The 11,161-nt window shown below is 33.3% G+C and overlaps 2 protein-coding genes across 2 annotated transcripts; one reads left to right on the top strand and one right to left on the bottom strand.

Annotated features, from left to right (window-relative positions):
• Positions 1-3,513: 3,513 nt before the first annotated feature.
• On the top strand, positions 3,514-5,608 carry LOC114422524 (60S ribosomal protein L7-4). Its single transcript, XM_028388921.1, has 7 exons — positions 3,514-3,667; positions 3,785-3,963; positions 4,043-4,140; positions 4,228-4,285; positions 4,796-4,875; positions 4,959-5,061; positions 5,137-5,608. Exons 2-7 carry the CDS (start codon positions 3,787-3,789, stop codon positions 5,350-5,352), a joined length of 732 nt encoding a protein of 243 aa, XP_028244722.1. The 5' UTR covers positions 3,514-3,667; positions 3,785-3,786; the 3' UTR covers positions 5,353-5,608.
• A 1,428-nt stretch (positions 5,609-7,036) lies between these two features.
• LOC114422523 (metal tolerance protein C4-like) lies at positions 7,037-10,698 on the bottom strand. The gene is made up of 13 exons (XM_028388919.1): positions 10,354-10,698; positions 10,223-10,280; positions 10,017-10,149; positions 9,853-9,908; positions 9,454-9,568; positions 9,259-9,316; positions 9,065-9,183; positions 8,666-8,785; positions 8,474-8,575; positions 8,318-8,390; positions 8,169-8,236; positions 7,751-7,811; positions 7,037-7,674 (listed from the first exon to the last, which is right to left on the bottom strand). The coding sequence occupies exons 1-13, from the start codon at positions 10,526-10,528 to the stop codon at positions 7,529-7,531; spliced, it is 1,284 nt and encodes a 427-aa protein (XP_028244720.1). The 5' UTR covers positions 10,529-10,698; the 3' UTR covers positions 7,037-7,528.
• Positions 10,699-11,161: the final 463 nt, after the last annotated feature.

The raw sequence follows: 11,161 nt of genomic DNA, 5'->3' as shown, positions 1-11,161 counted from the left end.
TTAATCATTAAACTAATCTTATATCTTCATATTCACATTCTTTTAAGTATACACAACTCATTAACTACTTGATGAATTACAACCGGAAAAAAAAAGAAGGGAAAACCAGTTGTGCTTTATGCATAATTTAACAAGTGAAGATGAATTGCCTAAATTAAGTTTGGAATCCATTCCAGTGATGTTCATTGAAATAAAAGTAGAATCTGTGTTAACCTTCTTCCCTTGACTCTAATAATGTTTTAGGTTGTGTTTAGTGGGAGGAGGAGAAACAGAGAGAGGGAGAAAATAGGTATGTGAGGAAAGAAAAAAAAAAGATAAATAAATGAGAAATAAAGGTTGTTTAGTATGAGCTAAGTGAAAGATAAAAGAAATATTTGAATTAAAGTTATTTAATCTGTAAGAAAAAAAGAAGAACAATCAATATTAAATAAAAAATATATATATTTGAAAGAAACCAACAAATTAGTGCATGCCAGCAGGAGAAAGAGCTGTCCACAGAACTAAAAGCTTCTCTGCACTTTTTCTCATACATGTAAAACTTCTCCGCACTTTTTCTCATACATGTAAAAGATTACTCCAGTAGAATCCATCCAAAAATTCAAATGTTTCATGTCTATTTCATATCTTTCAAACAGCTAAAATTTTTGGAATTTCGTGCTTTTCTCGCCTTTCTCCTTCTCTTCTTCAGTATTTCGACGCTGTCAAACCCATCCTTGGAATGACATGGTTGGTTACTCTTTTCATGCACGCGGATGTGTGGTTGGTTGTTGGAGCGAGGGAGGTCAATTATGGGAATTCCTTCAAGAACATGGGAATTAAGACACCCCAACGTCAATCATAACATATATAAATGAATGGAGATGAGGAGCTCAAAGGATCAAGGAAAGAAAGGGACTAACTGTGTTAATTAAGGCTTATTATGTTACGTTTGTGTTTGCTTCCCCTTCCCGTTGTGGATTCATTGCATTAAATCACGTAACAAAATTAACACAAGTTGCGTGAGTTTATTAGAAAGAACTTTTGTCATTTTTGGTTCATTCAATTTTATTTTAATTTTATTTCACTAAAAAAATTATTTTAATTTTTTATGTTTTTAAAATGTATTAGTGTGATATTTTTTTATTTTTTTTATCTAAAACATTTAACTTAATTAATATTTCAAATAATTAATTTAAAATAATGAAAGTTAATAACCGGGCACTTTCTTTATTTTATTTTAAAAAAACAACCACATGAAAGGAACAACAAAACTCCAGCAACAATCAAAGACAAACATTGTTAGTGTGAGCAGATTCGCAACACTCCAGCAACAGAAGAAAAACAACAACTCTCCAAGAAGAATGCAACAAGCTGAATGTAGAATCCAAGATTCACAAAAAGAACGCAACATCTAGGAATAGCAAACGCGAGCAGAATTGCAACACCCCAACAACAACATTGCTACAATTGCCAACGAGACTCGCGAGTAGACACAACACAACGTCGCAAGAGCAGACACAAACAGTAAATAATGCAACAAAAACCAACTACAAAAGGGGGAGATTGGTCGCAACAGCCAAAATTGGTGCCGGGGACGAACTCGTCTGGATTTGTGTCTTTAATGGAATAATGGTGGTGTGGTACTGCATTTTTGTGTTGGTTCCTGTCAAAAAACATCGAAAGCCAGCGCACACAGGCTATACTCACTTCCGTCCACGTTGTTAATTCTGATTTTTGTTATTTTTAAAAAATTGATTTTCTTAATTGATATGATAAATGTTACAATAAATAATATTCTTTTTATTTATTTGCTATTTTTTATTAACTCTCGTAACTTTTAATGTTTTTTTTAATTTATCAAATCCTTTAAAATTTTGTAAATTTATAAATTTTTCTTAAATCGTTGAATTTTTATAATATAAATTTATTAAATAAATTTTTAAATCTTATTGTAAAAATCTTTTAAAAATATCATAATTCATTACATTTTTTAAAAATATTTTTAATTTAAATCTACAAGATCTTTTATGTTAAAATAATCTTTTAAAATCTCACTCCAATATACTTCCTAAATCAATTGTGCTAAATATTTATAATAACTATTAATAAAAGAAGAGTAAAATATTTGTCCTTTTAAAATAATTAGAAGGATAAATAGTATTTTTTATCTTTAAAAGTGTGTGACAATGACAAATATATCCTTAAAAAATGAAAAAAAATAAACCTTTAAAGCATAAAAAGTGAGATAAATTTGTTTAATTTTTATTGGTTAACAATAGGAAACTCGTCAACTTGACATGCAAGGACAAAAATATCATGAAATTGATGTTCCCATGAATATAAGGACTAAAATTTCCAATAGATATGCCCTTAAATTTAACAACTTATTGACATTTTCATTATTAAAAAATACAACTTATTGACAATATATCTATGAAATATATAAACCTTTTATAGTATCTTGTTATTGATGTCAACTAATTAAGTTTTATATATTTAGTGGATATATTTGTTAAAAAATTATATCTTTGAAGGTCAAAAATATCAATAAAATTTTAAAATTATGGACCTATTTATTAGTAACTTTAGTCTATATGATCATGTGAACATCAATTTCATAAGATTTTTGTGTTTTTTGCATGTCACTTAAGTGAGTTTCCTAGCGTAAACGAGTGAAAGTTAACATTAAAATAAATTTGTTTCATTTTTTACACTTTTGAAAACTAAATTTTATTTTTTCATCTTTCAAGAACACATTTTGAAAGACAAAAAATAATTATTTAAATTTTGAAAAGTTTAGAAATGTTAATAGTAATAAAAACCACTATTTGTAATGTATTAAAAGTTAAGTTATAAATTTTTAATGAAAGAAAGTACTTGAATATTAAAATTAAATTAGTGAGTTGAAAGGTAAGAACAATATTAAAAGTAATCAGAATAATTATTTGGAATTTTGGTTTTTGACCTAGTAAGATAAAAATTACTGCTAACAAGAATTACTAGTCATAATATATTAAAATTAGATTACATGTAATTATCTTTTTCTCGTAGGTACTGTTTTATTTTGCTATGCTTTCTTGTCACAAAAAAATAGTAGTAATTAAATTCGTTAAATAATTATACATCTTAAGATAATGCAATTATTACATTATCTTAATTTAAAATATTTTTATACTAATTATAATTACCTTAATTAGTTTAAATCAGAATATATACTTGTTACAATCACTTTATTTACTGGAATTTTATATTTTTATGTTAAAAATACTACATTTCAATAAAAGGGAACACATATAATATTACGTGACATATACCTACACATTGAAATTTTATTTTATATATTGACAAATATTAATTAATTAATGATTAATTTTGCATTTCACATAAGTTAATGGAACCGGTAAGCATTTAAAAAAATGTGATCCGCAAAAAGGCCATTTGAGATGTTTGGGCCTAATGGGTGTGAAAATGGAGACGGGCTTATGATCCAAGAGTGGTCTCATATTCATCGACGGTCAGAATCAAACATGGAAGCGAAAGAGGAATCAGAACCGTGGAATGTGACAAGCCCCAAGGCACACAGCTACTACAAAAACCCTACCTATTTCATTTCACGTGTTGTCTAGCCCGCCGAGAAAACCCTAATTCGCTCGCAGTCACGCAAGAGGCGAATCCTTACCATTGCTCGGTACGTTCCTATTGTTCCATCTTTGATCTTCCATTGTTCTTCTCTAACTCTGCATTTTGCTTAATCCGCCATATAAGTGTTTAGATCTGAGATTTGAATTGATTGTACGAACGACAGAGATGGGTGAAGAAGTGAAGGCAGTGGTTCCGGAGTCTGTTTTGAAGAAGCAGAAGAGAGAGGAGGAATGGGCGTTGGCCAAGAAGCAAGACCTTGAGGCTGCGAAGAAGAAGAGAGCCGAGAGCCGCAAACTCATCTACAACAGAGCTAAGCAGTACGCTAAGGAGTACGATCACCAGGTACACCTTTCTTACCCTAAGTTTGTTTTATTTGCAATTTTCTCTTTCGTTTCTGAACCTGTTGTTGTGATTATAATAGGAGAAGGAATTGATTCGGTTGAAACGCGAGGCCAAGCTGAAAGGTGGATTCTATGTCGATCCAGAGGCTAAGCTCTTGTTTATTGTTCGCATTCGTGGGTATGTGTTTCTTTGTTTATTTGCATCTGCTTCATTAGAGATTTTAGAATATTCAGGTTAGTCTGACTATGTAATTGTGTTTTTCAGTATTAATGCCATGGATCCCAAATCAAGGAAGATCCTGCAGCTGTTGCGATTGAGACAGGTATTACTTGTATATTTGTAATAGAATGCTTAAATGGTATTTTGATGCTTTGCTCTATTCCATGCCTTGTTATGCTTCTCATTTCTAGTTAGTGTTAGGATAGTTGGACCATGAAGGTTTTTATGTGTTCTTTCTTCTTGGAGAAACAAAAGAAGAGGGCAATAAAGTTAGTCAGAGAAATATTCTAATCCAATTACTTTGCTGCTTTCATTGTGTTCCCCAGGCAATGATTTCATGTTTGATCCCTTGGCCTTAGATTAAATTTTAATCTTGTGACCTGTTAAAGTGCCTGTACTTTGAGGATCTGTATACTTGTAGTTTATTTAGTTTGATAGCAACTATTGGATGCTTGGGATTTGTTTTGTTGTGCTCAATCCATGCAACTTGTTTCCATTTGAAGTATAGGATGCATTTTTGAGCATGCAAAGAGCACCATTATACTGAATATTTGTATTTGTATTCATATAGAAGCAATTTGGTGATGCTGATCCTTATCTTTTTGTAAAACAGATTTTCAATGGTGTATTTCTCAAAGTTAACAAAGCCACAGTGAACATGCTGCACAGAGTTGAGCCCTATGTGACTTATGGGTATGTTTACTTCCCTGCCATACTTATTTAATTATGATTATAGGTTTTTATAACTGCTAATGAGACTTCTGCTTTTGTTTTAGATACCCAAATCTTAAGAGTGTGAGAGAACTTATTTACAAGAGAGGGTATGGAAAGCTAAACAAGCAGAGGACTGCTCTAACTGACAACTCCATCATTGAGCAGGTATTGTTAATTTACAATTCTGTATTACAAATTTGAATTAATTCACTACATGCTTCTGACTTGCTTGGATGACAGGCGCTGGGCAAATATGGAATCATTTCCACTGAAGATCTGATCCATGAGATCATCACTGTTGGGCCTCACTTTAAGGAGGCTAACAACTTCCTTTGGCCATTTAAGCTCAAGGCTCCTTTGGGTGGCTTAAAGAAGAAGAGAAACCACTATGTCGAGGGAGGTGATGCTGGAAACCGGGAGAATTACATCAATGAGCTAATCAGGAGAATGAATTGAGCTGTGGCACTGTTCAATCATTTGATTAGTTGAATGAATCTTTTCTTGTTGGCTTTTAGATCAATATCAGACGATTTTCGTATCTGAAATTTTGAGAATAGCACATTTATGGCTTTGCTAAATCTTTTTTGCTAAGGTTGAATTTTTTTCGTTTTTACAAGTATGAGTGGTATATTTTATTACACAACATTCCCATTATTTATATGCGTAGCTTTCTGTTCTGCAATTTTTGGTATGAAACCATGTTGATTTTGAATTTGTTCTCGTCTCATTCTGAAATTATTTTGGTGTTTTACAAGGCCTTTTTGCGCAAGTCAACGATTAGTAGAAATTTTGAGGGTTGATTTTACTGGTTTGACCGTATTAGCAAGGGTTTAGTTTTGGTATACCACTTTTTACAACGTTATTTAATGACTTTATTGACGAGATTTTATGTATTTATGCTTAGTATATGAACTATTGTTTTGTCCAATTGGAAATAGCCAATTCTCATTTTTTTTCTGTCATTTTTTCTCTTCGCAGGTCTTTTTGAAAACTTCAGTTTACTCGAACGATTTTGTGTTTATCTTAAAATCAGCGTAATTCGTCCGCTACTCGAGAGTGAAACTGAATAAAACATTTATAGTGATGCAACTATGCTGCCAAATTGCCAATTGCTTTACGGTGTTTGGTTCCTAGGAAAGAAAGGGAAAACTTGGAACTGAATAAGAGAGAAAAGAAGAAATAGGTGGAAAATAAGTGAAAATGAAAGTTTAGTTGAAAAAAAATAAGGTGAAAATAGAAGAAAAACATTTGAATTAAAAGTCGTTTGGTAGGAATAAAAAAACTCACCCCTGTGATTTGTAAAAATGCTGTGTTATTTGAACAATGCCGTCTATTTGCAAAAATTCACTTATCTCGTCACATCAGAATCGGATCAATTTCAACGATCAGAGAACTCAACAGATCACCATTGTCACCGGAATGAAGTCATCTCAAGCTCAGCACGACATCATGAGTAGATTTGGGCACCTGCAGAAGACGACCTCCAACACACCTCCATTGACGAGAATATGGGCACTACTATGCAATGAAACTCCGACATTAAAATAAATGGGACAAGAGCACCATTTTTTTTTTTGAATTTCCGTTCCTTTTAACTCAACTAGATTACCGAAAATCACACATTTAATTTCTTTTTTCTCCATTTCTCTTCCTTTCTCATCTCTTTCATATCAACCAAAGTGTAATGTATGATTTTCGATAGTTTAGTTTCAATAACAAAAATAAAATACTATACCAGTCAGTTTAGTTGGAGATAATTATAATTCAATTCAATTCTTTCATATCTAATGAGTTAACGACTCAAATATTTTGTTTGGATAAAGAATAAAATTGAGGAAAGAACTAAGAAAAAAAATTCAAAAAGAATATTAAATTAAATCCGAACCACCTAATAAAATGAGAGATACTATGGAGACCGTTCAATGTTGCCCAGATCCTGTGCTATCAGGATGGCGGCTGTATTCTATTCCTTTGTATTTTTCGAAATGAAGAAAAAAAAAACTAATTTCATACGAAACTACTCTTACCAGGCCAGCAAGGTGTCAAACTGTCTATAGGCAATTTTATGGACTCTATCTTAAAGCAAAGGCTAGGCACCATTCGGCAGCGGCAATTGAAATTTCATGTAATCGACTTTATCTACCAAAATTATTAATACATTCATTATTTTTAACTAATGACTAACCAAATTATAAGATTCATTAAACAGTGACATACGTGATTTTTAAGCCAGAATAAATTTTAGTGTCAAAAACAATGTATTAAAGAATGCGTTCATAACATTCCTCAATTACATTAACTATGATATACTTGCCGCCAGTGACAGGAACTGCAGGGCACACAGAAAAAGTTACCGCTTCTAATTATTCATTGAGCTTAGCATCGTAGCATTGTTCAATATATGCCTTCTAGTCTTTCACCCTCGAATTCGCTCAGATGTCACGTTTCAGCGAAGAGGAAAACATGAGTACTTACTTGCGCACAAATATATCAAGAGCTGTCCAGTGTCGACTCAACCCGAGGCATGTAACTCAACTCCGGATTTCTTCAGAACTCGTGATACTGGATAAAACCAAATCAATTTTTCATAAATGCTTTGATAATATAAATGAATGTGAAGAGAGTGTCGATTTTATTGAAAACTTTCACTTGACAAGGTTGTTTCTGTTGGAGGATTGTGGGCCTCAATATCAACATGCCGAATACCAGGCACAAGATTCTGGATCTCCTTCTCTAACCTATCTACTTCACTTCCTAAAGCTGTAACTACTTCCTCACCTGTAACATCTTACAACTGTAAGCATGGAATTACTTAATCAGTAAGACTATAAGGATCCAGTTTACTACTGCATACCGTAATTTGACATAATCTTCATCATGGCAGTATCATCCTTCTGCTTAGCAGCTTCACGAAACTGTAAATAAAACAAGTCAAGAGGTGGTGCTAAATCAACTTAGTCAATATGAAAGCTTCATATAATAGCAGGGCAATATAACTTTTGTTGAATGATCAGGAAAGCCGATGGATGGAGTTAACCTACACTAATCATGCCCAAAGAGACGGAATATATTATTCTTTTAAATGAGAACCAAGGCCCTACGATAATTTCATGTAGGTTAAAGCAAATTGCAAACGCACATATTTTAAACAAGTGCAATGCATTGCTAGCATGTAATCAAAAGCAGCAGTAGGTGAATAATACTAATAACAGCAGCAGAACATAGCAGCATATTATCAGAGGTTTTACATGAACATTATAATGCGTATCTACCTGTCTTGCCCACTCTTCACGACCAGTCCTTTTAAGATAATTTTGCACCACCATTTCTCCATTAAAATCTGTTTCATTAAGAATGATCAGCTTAACACCATCATGCATAATTCATTATCTGAATTCTGTAACAAAGATGAGAAAGGAACCTATTTCTGCCTTAAATCTGAAGAATCCAGGCCCAATAACTTCACTTTTGCAATCATAGAGGGAATCTACAACCTAAAGCAAAAATTCACCTTAGTCAAATGAATGACAAAAAAATTATTATGTGATTTCCATAGAAACTAGCAAAAAGCTTGTACCGGGTCTTTTTTCAAAAACTGAAGTACTTTCTCCATATCATGGTCATCCATGGCTCTACCAATCAAAGCATGCCGGTTTCTCTGGATAAGAAATATGGCTACCTGCATGGTTAATTCAGAATGGAATTAAAATAAAATAGATACCACTTCAAATGCCTGGGGAATTTTTGCTGTCTTCTGAATCCTCTTTACCATTCCAAGTAAGTTGCCAACTACAATAGAACCTATGGGATCATAAATGGCATTTCCAGTAACATTCACTGCAACCAATGATGCCCCAGCAATAACAAGGCCGGTGACTGCAGCACCATCCTGCATATTTTGCTACCATATATTAGAACAAACAAACCAGACAAAATCTCAATTCATTACTAAAGGGTTTAAAAACTAAATAGAAAGATAGACTCATGTTCCATAGCCGATTAAAGGGACAATTATGCAACTCCTCTTAACAATGCAAATTTTAAGCAAAATGACAACAAAAATGCATTATCTTTACCATGGGGAGCATAAATGCATCAGCAATGCTTGTTTAAACCAAATAAACCATAACATGTTTGGGAACTAAAGATAAGTGCAACAAGTTGTCACCTCTGTCATCACAGCAACAGATGTGGGATCATGGCCTCGCCAAATATAGTCTCTTAATTTCATTCCCTCTGCAGCAGCACCTTTCTTGACAGCTTGTATGGCAACAATAAGAGAGGCACCTGACAGAAAATGCTCATTGAAGAAGGAAAGGACAGAAATAGACTGCATTCAGATTGAAATGCAGACAGCAGTACCTTCAATGACGAATGAACCGCATATCACCAAAGCTGCATATTTCATATTCTCAGGGGGCTGGAAAAGTAAAGTCTCAAAAGTCAATAACTTGAATAAGAGAAAATTTGCAGATGAATAAAATAAGCAAACTGACAACAACATATGATTAAAGAAGTTAAAAATATTGATTTCAAATATCCAATTTGGTTAAATACCTGTGCAATCCACAAGTTCTGTACTCCATTAACAACGGTGGCACCAGAACCAAGACAAAATATCCCAACAGCAGATATCAAGGACCAAACAAATCTTTCCTTGGAATAGCCATAACTGCAGAAATAGAAGACAGATTGCCACTTTAACATACCGATTAAATTCCAAAGTCACACAAAGACAAAAGCAATGTATCAGTTCATCTCATGAAATAGAAATGGATGGCATAACAAACTATTATCATATATTGAGTCCAGTTAGATTTTGCAAAATCAGTGAGTGATTCAGCAACAATTATGTACAATAGCTCCTGAATCATACAGCATGTGAATGGAAATGCATATTCAACATTCGAGATTAAAAATAGGGAAGCAGGGGTGAGAAACATAATCAACACTGACGGATGAATAGCATCTGGCGCACGCCTCGAGCTAGATAAACCATAAGCAAGTAGTGCCTACAAAATAAGTCATGCAGCACATGCCAGTTTCTCGTTTTGATTAGTTTGGTAAAATATAGGAGATGAAAATAAGAATGAAGTAAGGCTAATGAGGTGAAAATGAACCTGGTTAGCAAAATCGGCAACAGAGTGGACGACTTCAGCTAACATAACATGACTAGAGGAAGCTAACCATACTCCAAACTTGAGTGAAAAAACAAGAAAGTTACACCACAATGCAGTTTTAACAGCTCGCTGACTACAATAACATACAAGGAAAAGAATCAGGTGCAGGTAAATGGAAGCATTAAATAAAGTAAAATAAAAGAGACCTGTGGTGATCGTTGAATTCAATGTTGGTGGTTGCTGGCTTAGCCCTGGTAAAGAAACCTAGAAGAGAAAAGAGAATTAAGATAAGATAAAAGTAGCACGATAAGGAAAAAGTAAAAAGAGATGTACGCACTGCGATGGCGATGAGCATTGAAGCCGGGAAGAAGGAATCGGGAATGTGAGGGAATGATAGCTGGTGGATGGTGGTCTGGTTTGAGGATTACGACGGAGAGGGAACGGTATGCGTGGAAATTGTGAGAGCGGCGGAAGCGAGAGCGAAGAAGAACAAGATTATAGGATGTTCGCATTGAAACTAGGGCTTTAAGCTACCATATGCTTGTTCGTTCGGTGAAGAAACAAACACGGTAACCCCCTTCTTCTCTCAAACGCACACACCATCACAAGTACAAGCACCCCCTTTTTTCTCTTTTTTAGTCTTTGCTGATCATTAACCAAATTCCTCTGTCCCCCCCCTTTGGTTTAATTCAATACTAATAGTCAATTATAGGATCTCACCAATTTATTATTTATTATACAAATTACATTTATTGGGTGGTAGAAAATTGATTTATCATTATAGTTGAAGTGAAAGATTATGTTAGCTTTTTAACTAACTTAAAAACTTGTTTAATCAAAATAACTTTATATAAAGTTTTTGGAAATGCTATTCTAACTTTTCTAAGTAATGATTCAACTTATAAACTCGTTTTTTCCTTTTTTTATTCTCAATAGCTAGTCTTGAACACCATATCATTAATTTCTTTCCTTTAAGCCTAAACTGAAATTTTAAACATTTCTTCTATTCACTTCAAAACTTCACTCAAAATCTTAGCTTAGACTTCTCTAAAGTAAGCTAATTTGTACAGCGAGAAAGTAAACATTACATCCAACTTTGATTATTAAAACACCTCATAAACTTAGCTTACTTCAAATCAAGGGTA

Source organism: Glycine soja, chromosome 8, assembly GCF_004193775.1.
Source record: "Glycine soja cultivar W05 chromosome 8, ASM419377v2, whole genome shotgun sequence".
NCBI lineage: Eukaryota > Viridiplantae > Streptophyta > Magnoliopsida > Fabales > Fabaceae > Glycine > Glycine soja.
The sequence above is the reverse complement of the archived record's forward strand: the minus strand, read 5'-3'. Positions and strand labels throughout refer to the sequence as shown.

Coding starts and splice junctions, on each gene's coding strand:
- LOC114422524 (XM_028388921.1), top strand. CDS start 3,787: ATGGGTGAAGAAGTGAAGGCAGTGGTTCCGGAGTCTGTTTTGAAGAAG. Junction 3,964..4,042: donor CTAAGGAGTACGATCACCAG/GTACACCTTTCT, acceptor TGATTATAATAG/GAGAAGGAATTGATTCGGTT. Junction 4,876..4,958: donor GAGCCCTATGTGACTTATGG/GTATGTTTACTT, acceptor CTTTTGTTTTAG/ATACCCAAATCTTAAGAGTG.
- LOC114422523 (XM_028388919.1), bottom strand. CDS start 10,528: ATGCGAACATCCTATAATCTTGTTCTTCTTCGCTCTCGCTTCCGCCGC. Junction 9,184..9,258: donor CGGTTCATTCGTCATTGAAG/GTACTGCTGTCT, acceptor ATTTTCTGTCAG/GTGCCTCTCTTATTGTTGCC. Junction 7,812..8,168: donor GTGAAGAGTGGGCAAGACAG/GTAGATACGCAT, acceptor TTTTATTTACAG/TTTCGTGAAGCTGCTAAGCA.